Genomic DNA, 17,268 nt, shown 5'->3' with positions numbered 1-17,268 from the left:
ATGATAATAATAATAATAATAATAATAATAATAATAATAATAATAATAATAATAATAATAATAATAGTAATAGTGAGTAAACATCGTGGCTGATCTATACATTAAATATCAGGTCCCTTCTTTGTGATCCTCAGCAGCTCATTGTGGCCGTAGAGCAGCAGCGGTGTTGGTTCTGTGAAGGTTTGCAGTAAAACACTAACTGTGTCCATCCAGTTCTCATTTAAGCGCCACAAACATTCACACGAAGCCACCGTGAGAACAAACGTCACCGTGAGCAGGCAGCAGAGACAAACGGAGGCTCGGTCACCGCGGCTCGACCTCCTGAGCAGAACGCAAAATGGCTGTAACCTTGTCAGAGCCTCCAGTGTGTCCATGCTTCTCTTATTCTGGTTCTGGATGCAGCGGCTCCAGCTGCTCTCGGTGATTTTACACCACGATTTGTTTTTTTTAATTATTCAATTAAATCATTTTTATTTTTTGTCTTTTTTGGCGCTTTGCTGCGTTTCCACGCCGTCAGGTGTCACTTTGGGCCCTGCGGCGCTGTGGATCCTCTGAGCACAGCCAGGCTGACGCTGGTGTCCAAATGTTGTGATGTGAGCGCAGATCGGGGGCATGGCCGCATGTGAAGGCTGCAGTCGGTGCCGTTCTGACGCGTTTGCGTAACTGCTTAGAAAATATAAACGCGTGCAGCAGCGTGGAGCCGAGTGGGTCGGAACAGTTCGGTTATTTTTCTCTTTTACTGATCTGATGCTCAGACTGAACGCAGGGACTGTCTGCTGTACAAACTGGTGGAGAATAAAGGTGGTGGCGGCGGTGGGGGGGTGCAGCTACACGACGGTCTGATGGCCGCCGAGCTAATGATTCAACAAATCTAAAAAACAGAGCAGCAGCAGCAGCGGAGAGTGTGTGAGCTGACAGCTGGAATCACCGCGCAAAGAGAAAAATCAAATAAATCTCGTCCTTACCGGTGAACGGCGCCGGGCTGAACGCATTAAGGTGACTTTGCAAAAGTGGCGTTTTGTCGCCGCCCGAACATTCGCTCCGGTTCTCCCAGCGCGCACCAGGCAGCAGGCATGTTAGAACATCACAGAGAAGCCATAAGAGAGCCGAGCTATTCGCTTTTACATTAGTGTTTTACGGCCTCCTCCATAAACATGAATATTTCAGCTGCCATAAAACTTTCCTTCCCCTGGAACAACGAGTGGGGAAGGAAGGCTCGACAGAGTAAAGTACACCGTTTATACAACCCGACCACTTAAAATCAAATTACCAAAGCATAAAAGCTAACTTATGGGCTCGGTCTGAGTTGTCATAAGGCGAGGAATTAGAGCAGACGAGCCTGAGATCGGACTTCAAGAGGCACCTCAGCGGAGAGGTGTAATAAAAATTTATGGAGGGTGTAATTATATTGGCCCTGCAAACAGACGATCGTAAATCTTGACCCAAGGGCTACTCTTCCACTTCTAACGGAAAACAGAGATAGGAAGCCGTAGATTCAGACGGTGGACACCTCGCTGACTGCATGGCTTCAGCTGCAAGCACAAAGGCGCAGCGAGAGAGAGAGAGAGGGAGAGAGAGGAACAAGTTTGCATGCAGCTCTTACCGATGTTTACATGGACTTTCTTCATCCACGGGTAGACTACCGGGTCCTTGCGACTGCTCGTGGGGGAAGAAGTGCTTTGGCTGTGAGGCGTTTGACCGCAAGACGGAGGCGGAGGCGGGCTCGGTGTCACCGAGTCGCAGCGGTGGCTCTGCTCCGGGACAGGGGTGGTCTGCAGCCCGGTCGGAGGGACGGCATGACCCCGAGGGGACATCACCACCGAGGCGGGCTGCGCGGCGCGCTGGCACGGCGTGAACGGCGGCTCGGCTCGCTGCTGGTGGTGGCTCTGGTGGTGCGGGTGGTGTTGGTGGTGGTGGTAGAGAGAGTCCGGCTGGAAGGCAGCAGGCTCCTGCCTCTGGGAGCTGTAATAGTCCGGAGAGTGACTGGGCAGATAGTCGCTCTGTGAGTACTCCTCGCACGGCGGGAACTTGGGGTCCACATAGTTGGAGTTGATCAAATAGGAGCTCATGGCCATTAATTTCAGTCTTTTTGTGGAATTGCACCTACTCGGAAAATATATAACTAAAATTTATATCTCATCCCTTTACTCTTCGGTTATTCCTGTTCCGTTGAACCCTCCTACTTTTCTGTCAAGTGAACAAAGTTAAGAAGCCACGTGACGGCGGCTGGCCAATGGCGCGCCTCCAGGACGAACCCCGGATAAGGAAATGGGATTAAGCATGTACACGGCCCCCGCACGCGCATCATCATATGGCCTCAGTTTGTGGGCATTCACAGTGCTACAATACTTTCCCCTCTCCCGCCCCGGCCCGCTCCGTGTGCCAGTCCTCCTCTATGTCGGCGCGCCGCCGCCTGAGCAGCCGCACGATCACAACAATAACAAAGCGCGTCCAACACGCTGAAAACACATCCCGCTCCAAATGGAGACGTGCGCGCACATGGACACACACGAGCAGCAGAGTACAGTAAGCTACAGATGACAAGTCGTCCCTTATTGCAAACGAACCCTTTCCCCCTCTGACGCGTCTGGCTGCAACTTCAAACAGGAAAATAGAGAAAAAAGAAGCAGCAGAAAGAAAGCGCTCGGCGGGATTCGAAGTGGCGCCTGCACCACCCTCTGTGTATATATTTGGGTGTGTGTAGGGGACGTGCTGCCAAAGCGCTTTTCTTTTTTCTCTTCTTCTTCTTCTTTTTTTTTTTTAAATCGCTAATAACGGGGAGTGGGCGCGCGGCCTGGCTGCACCGCCACCCAGCAGCTCCACCGTGTCAGAGATAAATCTGGCTTGTTTAGGATCGATAGAAAATTCATCAACTAATTCAGGTTACACGGCCTCCTAAATCACCAGCAGACCTTTGCATTAGGAACGAGAATCAGCACCGTTTCCCCCTTTTTAAAACCCCGCGTTGCTCCAACAGGCGCCCGCTCCACATTCAGCTCCCCTCGCATCGTAATTCAGCCTCCACGGCTCGTCCTCTGCCTGCATGAGCAGATTTATTCCCTCCGCTCTCTCATATTAACATCTCTGGCATAGTGGGTCCATACGGCCCGTCCGGCTGCCTTTGCCCTTGAGCTGCTGTGCATTACTGAGCACAGATGCACCGCTCCTGCTTTTCTTTCTCTTTTCTTTTCTTTCTCCTGAAGGGAACCCACGGACCCACCCGTGACCCGCTCACACAGAGCTTCGTTTCCTCATTCCAGACTCTCACACACCGCCGTGCTACACACACTTTCACTTCACGGTGCTGCCGCTCTTGTTTTGCCATGAAACACACCGACACACTCACACTGGACTGGATCAGGCAGAAACTCATCGGCTTATAAAACACAATCATTTCCACGCATTTCTCACCATCAGAGGCTTTGCAGTCATAAATCTGCTCAGTGTGCATTTAGACACGACAACAAAAAAAAAGCTCATAAAAAGTGCAAAACACGGAACAGAACCGAACCGAACAGTTGTTTTCTGCTGCAAAATGAGGATGCTGCACGTGCTCTGGGTGTTATCAGCAGGATTAAATGTACACACACACACACACACACACACACGCACAGAGGCGAGATGATGGAGATATCCAAGCCCTTTGTTTCGAGAAAATTGACCGTCTCTAAATCGAAACCTTACCTCCGCCAACCCCCACGCGCAGCCCCCTCCCACGCCTTCCTAGATGAACAGTAAAGCCGACCGCATCATTTTTCAACCAGACAAATAATAAATAAAAAGGGTCCAATTCAACCTGGAGTTGGCCTTTAAAGCAGGGAGATCGAAAAAAACAGAAAGCAGCGAACTTGGATTGAGTTTTCATCACTTTAGGGGAGAAAAGACACGAAGGCTTCAGACCCAATATCAAATAATCAGCATTAAAGAATAAAATAAAGACTCGCTCTCTTTTGTATTTACAGTGCAAATAAAAGAGATTTAAACGCACATATATATCTTTTAAAATCTTTTGTCCATAAACGAATTCAGACATGAAGCAGAGCTGTGCTTAATAAACCCAGTGGAGCAGCTGAAGGCCTCCGTGGTGGATCCATCGCTGCCGTCGCGTATAAATCCACTATATACTCCCCTAGAAGCGAATTTGTGATTGTTTTAATGATTTTTACACAAATCCGGATCTACAGGGTAGATATAGAAGACATGGGCTCTCTGAAGGCACCGGTTCACGCCGTCGATGGGCCTTTTATTGCTTTCATAAACTCCCCGCCGTTGCCACGCGGGGATATTTTCATCCGTCAGTACTGTCTCTGACCGCTGACCCCCGCACCGCTGGTGGGGATCTGGGAGATGAAGTTATAATGCTTCAACACTTCCTCTAACTGGAGGGCGTCGATTAAAAAGCCAGCGCGCAGATAGACCGAAAACAAGCTGCTGGAATAAGGTTAGAAATAAAAATAAAGAAAAAGAAATCAAATGTGCGCCGTTTTGTTGGAGAAGGGAGGACAGGTGAGCTCCCAGCCTGCTGGAACAGTGTTTCCATGTGCAGGTTGAAGCACCAAACAGCCACATAAATCTGGACTATCCAAATAAAGGCCTGTTTTCTTTATTTCAGAGGAATGCGCAGTGAAGCAGGCCGATGGTTTCTCCTGAACGAGCGTGAGAACGTGAAAATAAAACCCTGAAATATGAGAAATATTATCAGCATATAAAAGCTGTTATTTATGTCCTGTACGGTGTCTGATGCTGATGTTTTCCTCCGTGTGCAGCGCAGGGAGGCCTCTTCCTGGGACTTTTTATATCTTCTTTGTACCAAATTCAGTATTTTCTCGGTCTGGTTCATTTTGTCAGAGCTGCGATTAAAACTGAAAAAGTTTGATTGGAAATTAAAACATGTCTAAACTTTCTACCAACGTACACGGAATTTAATTAGTAGGACATTTGTAATTATTAAAAAAAAAATAAAATAAAAGGAGGGTAAAGAAAAAAAAAAAAACCTTCTTGGCAGCTCCAAGCGCGGAGCGTTCGAGCAGAATGAACACAGTTTAATGAAAGAAAAGACAAATCACTTGGCACAGGAAAACGCTGTCCTATCAGAAATAGTTCGCAATGTTCTGACTGAAGAATGGATGGAGCGCAGCATAAATGGATAAATATGGCTTCAGCATGCTAAATGAATTGCAGTCTGTCTCCAAAACTCTGATTTAACTGAATTATAAAGTGATCCGAGCAGCGAGTACACAAAGGCCTCCAATCTGTAATGGCTCCGTCCTCCTGTCCTGCTCGCTCTTTCTTTCTTTCTTTCTTTCTTTCTTTCTTTCTTTCTTTCTTTCTTTCTTTCTTTCTTTTTACGCACATAACCAGGAAAAGAAATTAAAACAAAATACAACAAACACCCTCCTTTAACCATGAGCCAGTACTCCAGCATGTTAGTTAATAAAATATCACATTAATAAGCTGCAATAATTCATCATTTCAGTGCAAAATATTATTTAAAAAAACAAAGCCCTCGTTGATTAATCTGGTGGAGGCCTGCTCTTCACGCTCATGTATACTCTGGTGTTCGCTGCTATATTTTCCATGTAATTTCAATCTGCTCTTATGCTGCTGCCGCATTGATTTTGTGACACTAACACTCCCTCCCTGCTGCAGGCGATATTGCTGCTCTCCGTTTCCTCCAAAAGTTGCTCATACATCACCGGACCGGACAACAAGCAGCAGAAGCAGCGTGGAGGGAAAAATCCACGGCGGCACTATAATCTCACTACAGGCCCTCTTATAGCCCGCGTAGTTTTTATTTTTATTTTTAATTCTATTCTATTCTATTCTATTCTATTCTATTCCACTCCACGGTGCTGTTGCTGCACAGGTGTGGGCCTGTCTGCGTCACCTTGACCTCCCTCTTTGCTGCGGGGTCAGCGCAGGTATCGATCAAGGTGTGTTTGGTCTGACTGCAGCGCTTCCCTTCCCTCTGTCAAGTTTGTCAGCAGCAGCCATTCAGCTCCTTTGTTCCTGGTGCAGGTAGAGGAGAGGTCAGAGTGTTCAGCAGAGACTGAAAACAAACTCGTCTTCCTGCCAGCTGAATTCAGATCAACCTAATAAATACTATCATATATATTTAGTTTTAAAAATCCGCTATAATAACCAAATAATTAGCTGCAACCTTTATTTAAATTAATTTATGTTCTAAATGTAGAGGAGCAGCTCGAGCAGCTGAAGAACCGGAACCGGTCAGTTTTTATTTTCTAAACAACAAATCAGCTCCAGACTAATAATAAAAATAATAATAATAATAATAAATAATTTGAGCTGTAGCATTTAATGGTGACATGAGGGGATGTTTCAGGGCTTCAGAGGCAGCAGGAGGACGGAGTGAGTGGAAAAGGTCAGCGGATTCAAACATGGGACTTTTATTGCGGGTCAATTCCGTTTACAGCTCCAACACCAACAAATCCAACAGCAGCTTCCCGGAGGTTGAAAGAGGGTTTTTTTTGTTTTGTTTTGTTTTTTTGGAGTGTAGGGAGGGAAGGAGGCCGAAATGAAAAGCAATAAAATATTCAGGGAGCGGAAGAGAGCCCCGTTAGAATAAATAACTTTATTTACGACTTTCTAACAAGTTTGTCCCGCAGCGGCCCAAAAACACGCAGCAGTTGTTGGCAAAGCTGCCGAGAAAAGCTCTGCTGCTGCTGTCACCGCGGACTGGATCAGAGTCCGACTCTAGGACGGATTAAACTGAACGAACACGAAGGTAAGAGCGCGCTTTAGTTTCTAAATAGTGAGATTTAAGACGGGCTGAAAGGCTCAGCAGGCTGCTGGGGTTACAAAAATAATCCGTCGAATTAAAATAATATATAAATAATTTAAAAATATAAAATAAAATAATAATATAAAATAATATCCAACAGAACTGCTGCGTAAAGATTTTTTTAAATTATAATTTTAAAGCCACAAAGGATTTTTCCCCCAACATCAGGCCTTGAAAGGTAAAAGTCCACAATGAGAATTAAAATGAACATATTGGAGGGTTAAACGGCCTCATTATCCGCAGCGACCGGACTTGTCAGTGCTCTGAAATATTACCGACGTGAAAAAGCTACAGGGACAACGACGCAGAAGAGAAATGCGGTTTTGCTCTTTTGTGCAGCTTGAAAAATAAATCGAGCTCCATTCCTGGCTTATTGTCATGCAAAGTGAAGGACAGAGCGCTGCGGAGGCCTGTCCCTCCGTGTGGCCAAGGATTAATGTGGAGATGTTCTCTGGATTATGTTGTGAGTTCATTGGAAGATAAAAAAATTAAAATGTGAGAGCAGAGCTGAGTTCCAGCGTGCAGCGGGCGGAGCAGGTAGAAGTGGGAAATCCAAACAGCAGGAGGACGTAACGGCAGAGCTTCAAGATCTGCACTGAATTCAACTAAATCAGCTCTAAAATCCGCATTTTTTTCCAGTGAAATCTGACCAACAGAAATGCATTTGCTGTCCTGCCTCCTAAACACGCGGCACAGCAGCGGCCCTGTCTGCACCACAGCGCGCATCACAAACAGTCTGCAGCGACACATATCCTCACATTCAGCTAATAAACGCCTCTGACTGCACGTCTGATCCGGCTGCTGGCTCACAGAGTTCAGTATCAGCGCATTGACAGACGATGAAAAGGAAACAAACAGCGGCTGTAACATCGGAGCATTTTCCTCCATCATCACAGAACCAGCACATTAGCAATCAGCAGAGGAAAACAAACCGCCAAACCGCCCCGGTTCTGTCTCACAGCGCTCCGTGCGCCATGTGCCTGCACATCAGCAGCAGAGAGCCGCACATCTGGATGCGGACTGATAAAACCGCAGCAGAAAGCCTGATTCATAGTCGATGCATGTTTTTCTTCACCGTTTATGCCAGATGGGATATTAATAAGGAATCTCTTTGTTCTGCTTTAGTTCTTTTCCTGCAAGAGCAAAGGCCAGAAAACCTCCCGGTGCATTCAGACACATACAGACTTACTATAGAAGCTGCGTGCGCTGTGATATTTTATATGTGAACTGATTTTGAGGCTAAACAGGGAGAAAGTTGTCCAGCGTGACCTTTAACCCTCCGCTGGCCACGACCTCGCCTTCACCCTCAGCAGCTCTGTGGGGATAACTGTGCTTTAAAATCCACACACATGGAGCTACAGGATGGTGCTGATGATGGACGTTGGTTGGTTTAAGGTCAGCTCTGTACCTGGTTGCCAAAATTTAAAAATGGGATTATTGGATGCAAAAAAAATAATTTAAAATCAACGCTAAAATGTCTTTGGAGCTCCCTGAAGTCACACAGCCCCGAGTGGCTTAATTAGGCTGACTAATTAGGCAGCATCATGGTGGAGGTACAGGGAGGGAAATGGAGCTTCACAGAGAAAACACACAGTTCAGAACCCCTCAGTGCGACGGGCCCAGCCAGGCATCCATCAGAACATATGGACTGATAAAGTCCGTGTAGAGTGAGAGTGTAGAGGAGGAAGATGAGGTAGAGGAGGAAGAGGAGGTAGAGGAGGTAGATGAGGAAGAGGAGGTAGAGGAGGAAGAGGAGGAAGATGAGGTAGAGGAGGAAGAGGAGGAAGATGAGGTAGAGGAGGAGGGGGTTCTGCAGCACCTCTTACACGTGGTCTTCCCCTTCCTCCCGGCATGGGCAAAGCACCTGCCACACACACACACACACACACACACACACACACACACACACACACACACACACAGTACGAGCAAAAAGCGGGCACACACACACACACACACACACACATACACACACACACGATATGCAAATGAGGCAGCCTCTTCTTGCACAAGCCGGTGTGTATGTTTGTGTACTCACTCCTCTGTCGCCGGCGGATCCGCCTCTCTTTTCCGGCGTCGTCGTCACATCGAGTTCAACCATCTTTGCTCATCTTTTCTTCCCAATTTCTTCTTTTTCTTTACATCTCCAACAACTCGGCAGCTGTGTTCCACTTTGTTTTTCCTCCTCCGTAATGAGAAGCCTCCCTACTCCGGCATTCACACCTCAGCTCCCCTCCTCTCTCTCTCTCCCTCTTCTTCCGACGCCACAGGTTTTTTTTGACCTCTCCGAGATTCTTCGCGTTATCTTAAAAAAAGAAAGTCGTTGTCATTTCCGCGGACTCCCCCGCTCGCTCGCTCGCTCACACGCACGCCGGCACACGCGCAAAGACGCACAGCCTCTGGCTCTCCGGTAAACAAGGCTGTGGTAGCAGCAGCTCTGCTCACAATCCGCGTCTAAATGCGATAATAGTGTTCAGTTAGAGCCACTGTGACGGCGGTAATCCAGCGAAAACAAAGCCTAACGACGCGACACCGGCACCGGAGCTTCCGCGCGTAAAAACGCGAGCAAACCGGCGTTAAATGACAGGAGGAAAACCCCCCCTCACCGGTGGCCGTTCCCCGGTTTGCCGGTGCTACAGGGAGCGGTTTGGGGCTGAGGGAGAGCGCGCGGGGCTGCTGTGGAGACTGTGGGCTCTTTAAGGCATTAAGTGTTGTGTGTGTGTGCATGGACTCAAGTTTTCAAATTAATCTGCCAGTTTGGCACACTCTTTGTTTAACGGGCGAGGCGTGTCACCCCGCGTCCCCGGTACACATTTTAATATTGGAGAGACGCGCTGACCTCCCGTTCACCCCGAGCAAAGCCAAGCCTCTCTCCCTCTCTCCCCCTCCCCTTTCCACACCCTTTCTTTCTGCCATTTCCACCTCTCTTTCACTCCCTTCTGTCGCTCATCCCCATGTGATTCGGTTCTCCTCTCTCTCCCTCTCTCTCTCTCCGTCATACTAAATTGAGTTGGAGTCATTACTTTGAAGAAAAATGGTCAGTAGATGTGGAGGAGGGAGGGAGGGGGTCTTTCTCTCTCTCACACACACAGATTTTTCTTTTCTTCTGGGATCATTTCTCCTTTTCCTTTTGTTGTATAAATATAAATGACACCGCCGTGCACGCTGACATGTGAACCCGCAGCGCATAACCGCAGCGCCGCTCCAGACGGCTATAAAGGAACATTTCGTACAAATAAACGCGTGTTGTGTTGCAGCGCAGTTCGGACAAACAGCCGCTCTTCATGGCGCAGAGGTATCAGGTGGATTCATATTGATGTTATTCGACTCTGTGCCGATGGATTCTGATCCAGTTAACTGCAGCCATATGTCCACATCTCACTCTCCTCGGTTCACTGTTTTCTTTGTATTTCCACATTTTATCGCCACCACGCCGCCTACAGAAACAGAGCTGTATTATTGCCTGTTCTGCTCGGCTCCATTTCACTTTTACTTGATGTAAATAATCCCCCAGTGGTTTTATTTCTACATCTAAAGAAAGTGGTGTTCATATGTGACGTTTTGGAAGCATGCGCAAATGCTCCGGGTTATTACCAGCGACAGACAGACCGACGGGCGCAGTGCGGCCCAAACTGAATTAATTCGGTGAACTCGGGATGAACCCGGGACAGAGAAGGAATCTATAACGCAGTTATTCAGCCATTACCTTTTGGGGATGTGGAAGGGGAGGAAACCGGGCCGGGCGGAGCCGTGCCAGCCCAGACCCCGTCAATAAACAGATTATTTATTTTCCCAGTTATCATCTGAGCTCCTCCGCTCTGCATCCAAACCATAAAGCTCAGGCCCGACAACACGCTGCTCAACAGGAGCAAAGGTTCGGAGTTTGTGGCATAAATATTAAAGTTGTATTAATTTACAGTCAGATTGGGCCTGTTCATGTATATCTGCTACGGGTTTAACTATAAATGAATATCTGAGTATTTAGTTCGGTAAAGTTCAGATAGTTCAACCAAATACTTTTCTATATTAACACCAGTATTATTAATATTCTCCACAGCATCGTGCCAGATTCTGCGGCTCAACTTTGACAAATATGGAGAAAGATTTTAAGACAGGAGCAGCAAGCAAAGAAAAAAAAGGAAGAAAAAAGGAGTTTGAGGCTCATTCTTCTGAGCCAGAAAAGTAAACGGAGCATGTCATTAATCTTGCAATGGAAAATCAGATAAGGAGAGTAGCCTAATATTTTGTGGATGCTGCGCCAGATAAGAGGTTATTTGTGACAGCAGCGCGCAGATAAGGCCGAGCAGAGGAAGAGCCCTGCTGCTGCCAAACTCCCTCTTCAAAATGTGTCCATAAATATCAGCCACCAGCACCGATGTCTGGTTCAGCACAACAGAACTCACACACACACTTCTGGTACCGTGATGCTGTTTAAGTGAGGCATCACTCACAGGGGGTCCCCTCTAAAAGAAAAGTTTTAAATAAATACGCAGGACGAGCAGCGTGTGTGCTGCCAGTGGATTGTTCCTTTATGTGCACATTAATGTGGTTTCACAATTTAAACATCAAAATAAGAGGAGAGCAGCTGACTGTGATACTCATGTAAATAAAGTCCGGTTCAGTCCGGTAGGAGTGCGTAAAGGGGCAGTTTTATTGATTATATGAGGTCTTGTTTTTAAGTCCAGCACCTCGTTGGAGCAGCAGGTCTGTTGGGTTCATGGTGATGACGCTTGTTTGGTTGTTTGTTGTTGTTTGGATCTTTTCCTGTATGTCTGTGCAGTGATGTGGATCAGGGATGTGGACCAGGGATGTGGATCAGGGATGTGGATCAGGGATGTGGATCAGGGTTCTGGGCCTTTCTCTTCCAGCTTAAATGATATAAAACATTCAATCAGAAGCAGCAGGACTTCTCCAGGTTCTGTAGTAACTGTTGGACTTTATTTGAGACAAAGGTCAGCCGGTGTGAACACCTGTAACCTCCCCACACACCCCCACACCCGCCTCCATGTCACCCAATACCTTCCCACCAGCACCACCTTCAACCTCCCATTTTTTCCTGTCTTCCTTCATCTCTGCCTCTGTACAGGAGCAGCTCTGCTGAAGGGAAGGGGAGGTCAGGCCTTCCCCTCGCCTTTGCCTCCTGCTATCATTTCTCTCATCTGTACCCCTTCCCTCCCTCTCACTCCCTCCCTCACCCCTTTTTTTTTGTCTTTGACATACAGAAATGGGTCTGGGGGGGGCAGGAGAGGAGAGCAGAGGGCGGAACTCACGCACGACGGTGAACTTTTGACCCTTCAACTCGGTGAACTTTGAGCGGCTCGGACATCCAGGCGTGTTGTTCTCCTGCTTATAACCCTCCTCCTCTTTTTTGTTGCCCCGGGCAGGAAGGCAGGGGGGGCAAGAGGGGCACAAGGACAGTTCACTGAATGTTATCCAGAGTTTCTGTCCGAGCTGCTGCTGCTGAGCTGCTTCACTTTTTGAGTTTTTTTTAAACCTCTCATTCTGCGTCACTCCTCTGAAGGTGTGTGTCTCCATTAATCACCTGCAGAGCGGCGGCCGCGGTGACAGGTGTGTATTCTAGCGGACGGCAGGTCGGTGCAGGTTATCGTCGGTTAGGATTCAAAAAAAAAAAAAAAAATGGACGGGGGGCGCGTGCAGGGAGGCAGCAGCAGCAGCGGCGCGAGGCGGCGGAGGCTCGGTGCGCCGCTGCTCGCCGTCCTCCTGGTCTGAAGCGGGCTCTGGTGGCGGCCAGAGAGAGCTGCATTCACTGGGAAAAAAAGAGCAGTCCCCCCCACCCCACCCCACCCCACCCTCCGCTCCGCTCCGAGACCCGCTCAGCAAACACGGAAGACGAGCTGATAAATAAAAGAGGAAAAGTTCGCTCAGACTAAAGCCCAGAATTCATTCAGCTCAAGCTGGATGTCATAAAGTAGAAGTTACCGGTCACTCCGCTGCGCTCTGAGCTAAAGACAGGAGCAACAGTGTGAATGTGAAGCCGTCACTTCCTCTGCAGAGTCTTTAATCAGCAGCCTGGACAGTCACAGTCCTTTAAGATTTAAAAAACTGAACTCAGACCAGTTTCAGGAAGTCAGTTTGAACCAGACTGACGCAGTTTAAATGACACCCAGAGTTCTTATTACGTCACTCAGTCCAAACTCATATCTGCAGCTTCCATCTAAATCACTAATTAGATTATTTTAAAATTATTGTGCAGCCATGCATTTATTAAAACAGCGGTCACTTTAATCACCTTTGATAGTGAACTATGGGCCTCAGCAGCAGCTACACGACCCTCATTATTATTATTATTATTATTATTATTATTATTATTATTATTATTGTTATATTGGGGGGGGAGGGGGATTAGGGGACACTTCCTACTCAGTGTTTAGCGCGCAGACATTTTGGATAAATCCCGAGCAGACAGAACAACACGGAGCTGCAGAGGAGGCAGGAGCTGATGCATGAAATGTCACCAGACTGCAGGTTGACTGTTGTATTTCTGACTTACTTGAGGCCAGCACACTGATTTTCTCCTCATACCTCAGCAGGTAACACTGGCCTACCACCAGACCTGCTCTCTGATCTTGGGGACTCTGGATTATTGCTCCTGACTTGCAGCACATCCTTCATTTCATCCAGTCGTTCAGGAAGACTGTAGTTAGAACCTGATCTATCCACGGCTGCATGTATTTTATCTGCAGCCTGCCTTTATTTCACAAGAGCCGAAGCTTACACATGAATGGACCTTTAAGATGTGATGTTTCTGTCAGTATTGAAGCAGCTCCGACCCATTGTGTGAGGCCGGCTTACGGCGGCTATACATACAACCTGCAGAATAAATAAAATATGCACCCATGACCTGGGTATTATGTTAAATATTTGCAAGGTTATCAGCTTGTCATAACCGGTCGCCAAAGCAAACAGAACCTATTCTGGTCCAACAAAGCGGCGCTGATAAAGGCTTCTATCGACTGCAAACACTTTTAGAATAATAAGCCAATCTGCTCTGGCTTCCCTTTCACTCCGAGCATTCCATGTTGTTTTAAAGACCAATCTTCTGCTACTTTTATCATCATTAATGGTGTTCTTGTACCGTGGTTTGTTGTGCTTGCTCTGGTTACCTCTGCGTATTTACGCAGCCAGCTGCCCAAACTTTCATGGTGGAAGTTTTTCGTTTGTCTGAAGCAAACTTCCCTCCCTCCTGCTCCGGAAACGGGAGACACTTGCAGATAAATAAAAACAGCCGCCTGCTAATTCCTTTCCCCCATGTTGGTGAGGTAAACACACAAACACTCTCCCATGGAGGTTACTGCGGTGCTGCGAGCCTGCTTCCCCCTCCTGCGCCTGCGCGAACGTCTCCTGGCGCTAGTGCGTGGCTCGAGTCTGTCTGCTGACCTCGCGGTGACTCCTTGCTATGCATTATTCATGAGGCTTGGCCGCGCGGTTCACCCCTATCAGTATGCAGAAGACATTAAGGCTTCGCAAATGCCAATTTAAACGTAAAGCAATCACAGGAGATGCTGCGATGGAAAAAAAAGGAGGGCGCAGCAGCTCAGGCAGCAGAGGACAGGGCTGATGGCTCTGCAGCGTTTTTTCTTCTCCCAATAGGCTCCACAACATCCCTGTCCACGGCTCCACTCCGCAGAACAGGCTGAGGTGTGAATATACGCAGCAGATAACCTACATTCATGAAATCCCCTCAAAGAGTTCCGCACAAGTGGCTGTGCGTAAAAACAGAAACAGGTTTCTCACGTCCTTCTGCTAAACCCAACAAAACACACCCGACTTACTCTCACACAAAGCCCGCCACTCTCTCACACACAAACACACCTTTCCTACGCACTGAACAGAACAAAACAAAAAAAAGGCCAGTCGCATTAGTTACTCACCCCACTCATCATCACCAGCACACAGGCTGCAAAGCCAAACTCAGCGCCTTGTGACAGCCCCGACAAGTTCAAAGGAGCAGCAAGCCCGTACACATAATACACATAATGCACATAATGCTGAGGAGAAGCGGCTCGGCAGGCTGGAGCTGCCCTGTGTACATAAACGGGAAACAGATGACACACACACACACACACACACACACACACGGGGGGAAAAAATACAAAGGAGCCCATAGAGAGCTGCTGCTGCGCCTTCCCATGTCACAGCCTCTCTCACTTATCCCGACAAGAGTAGGAACTACATTTTGTGTCACGCGTGTCATGTCCCGTCCCAGTGTGTATGTGTCGGGATGGAGAGTGGTGTGTGTGTGTGTGTGTGTGTGTGTGTGTGTGGTGTGTTCCTGTATCATCATTAAAAGGAGGAAGCTGATGAAAAATGAAATGGGGAGGGGTTTTTTGTTGCCTTCCTGTTTACTGGACTGAAACTTCCTCAAGGACCCAGGCGGTTCCCGGGACGCGCACATGTGTCGCCTAAATATGGGGGTGAGGGTTATGGACCGTTATGTCACATTGTCTCATCCTGGGGGGGAAAAACGCAGGCTGCAAAAAATACAAGCACACAGCAGCCTGCAGGGTTCGGCAACAATTAGCCTGTTCTTTTCTTTCTTTTTTTAGTTTTACTATTTTCAGAGTAATTTGATTTGTTTTAGGACTGAATGATGTTAAAGCATCATTTTGTGGTTTAGACAATAAAATAAAAAATCACCAGAGAATAATAGCAACGTTAAAAATCTAAAAAAGAGTCAGTGAACTATTATTTTACACACGTGTTCCTTCTCAGATATCTTAAATACATTTTACACGAGTTCTAGCTGATATTATAGTGAAATTAATTTTTACACACTAACCTCAGCAGCCCACCGTCATTAAATACATTAAATGCAGCCTGGATAGCAGTAAATATATGTATATATATATATATATATATATATATAGTATCACCATCTCATCTTTACCGTTTTCAGAATCTAGTATTTAATTTTTTTTAGACTACCAGAGAAACCTTTTACTGTCCCTTTACTTTTCTCTCCCCCTCTCCACTTGAGCCTCAATAATTTATGGCATCCCAAACATGACTCCGAATAACATTCTTGCTCGTGAAAAATCAGTGCGATGGCGGAGGGCAGCACCAGGAATCCCCAGACTGAAAATGCATCGGGCCAGACTGACTTCACGTGTAAAGTGAACATAATAAATGAGAGTTTGAGAGCAGAGAGGGACTTCCGAAAGCAGAATTCCTCCTCTCTTATTAGCGGAGTGCAGAGGACACCGGATTAACTGTGTGGTCAGGACGGAGTGAAACACACTCAGACGTGAAGTAGACTGTAGGCTTATATATAAATACTGGAAGAACAGCTTTAGTTTAGGTTTACTTCCACTATGGAACACTTTGTAAAACAGAGGGGAGGATATATCATCTGTAAGATTAAAATAGAGTAAAAATTAAATTACATTAAATTTTTAAAAAAATAATAATATAAATGTCAATAAAAAATGTAAATAAAATACAGCAGAATTTAGGGAAAGAAAAAGCCAATAAGGAACAAAAAAAAAATCACTATTTTACGCACAATTCTTGCGCTCTTTTCTGCTTTATTACACTTTATTATTTATTATACACACATTATTTTCGTATCTAAACCATATTGCTGCCAACTTCCTAATAAGCTTAAAGCCAATGTTACTACCTATTCTGTTGTATCTGGGAATCATCCATCTCCTCATACTTAGTCGGCCTCTTCAGGGCGCCATGTTGCGCTCCTCCTTAACACAAAAGGAGATCTATTAATGTTTTTGTCTTGTTGTGACGCCGTTTTCTTTGATCGACAGTTGGGCCACCCGGTAGATGGACGTGATAACAATCTACCGGGAAGAGGGGTGACCCCCAAAAAAACGGGGAAAAAAAGAAAGAAAGAAAAAAAGTTTGATGCTCCTTGTAGGCTGTGTGTCACGAGACATTAAACAATTTACATGATGGATCTGCGCAATAAGGAGCGGGCGTGCGCGAGGAGAGCACGGCGCCGCGTGACTGGTAGCCGGGCTGTTTGACAGCTTCAGTCCCGCTTCAGACATCAGAGGGAAACCGTGTGGAGGACTAATAAAGATTTACAGGGTCAGTGGAAACAGTAAGACGCTGTACTGTTAACACATCCGCCCTCTGCTCCCCTTTATTCACAACAAAACCTGCACTTATTTCATTATTAGTTCATAAAATCAGGCTTTTGGCTCCTCTGGAGGCTTCACTGCTTGTTTCGTGTGTGCTTAAATTCAAATTAACTTTTTTCATTTTAATCTATCGACTGATTGCCAGATTCCTAAATCCTGATTGACATCCGACACGTTCTGTTTATCTATTTCTTTTTGCATTTTATTAGAGCTGCTGTTAAATTTAACAACGATGCCTTTCACTGATGAAATAACGTTTAGATAAATGCTGCCTCACTGGATGCCCCGTTTGGGCCTACTGGTTGTTTTAACGCACGTTTTGTATCAAGTGGCCTCATAGTGTTACCG

General features: G+C 46.6%; 1 protein-coding gene across 1 annotated transcript in view; it reads right to left on the bottom strand.

Moving 5' to 3' along the window:
* Window positions 1-2,439, bottom strand: part of hoxb4a (homeobox B4a) — a 4,570-nt gene extending 2,131 nt beyond the window's left edge. The window contains exon 1 of the mRNA XM_008292951.1: window positions 1,604-2,439. Coding sequence (XP_008291173.1) covers window positions 1,604-2,075 — 472 coding nt within the window. The 5' untranslated portion in view covers window positions 2,076-2,439. The remainder of the gene's footprint in view (window positions 1-1,603) is intronic.
* Window positions 2,440-17,268: the final 14,829 nt, after the last annotated feature.

Source organism: Stegastes partitus, unplaced genomic scaffold (genome assembly GCF_000690725.1).
Source record: "Stegastes partitus isolate 25-593 unplaced genomic scaffold, Stegastes_partitus-1.0.2 Scaffold847, whole genome shotgun sequence".
In the NCBI taxonomy this organism is placed as follows: Eukaryota; Metazoa; Chordata; class Actinopteri; family Pomacentridae; genus Stegastes; species Stegastes partitus.
This window is presented reverse-complemented; position numbering and strand designations above follow the sequence as displayed.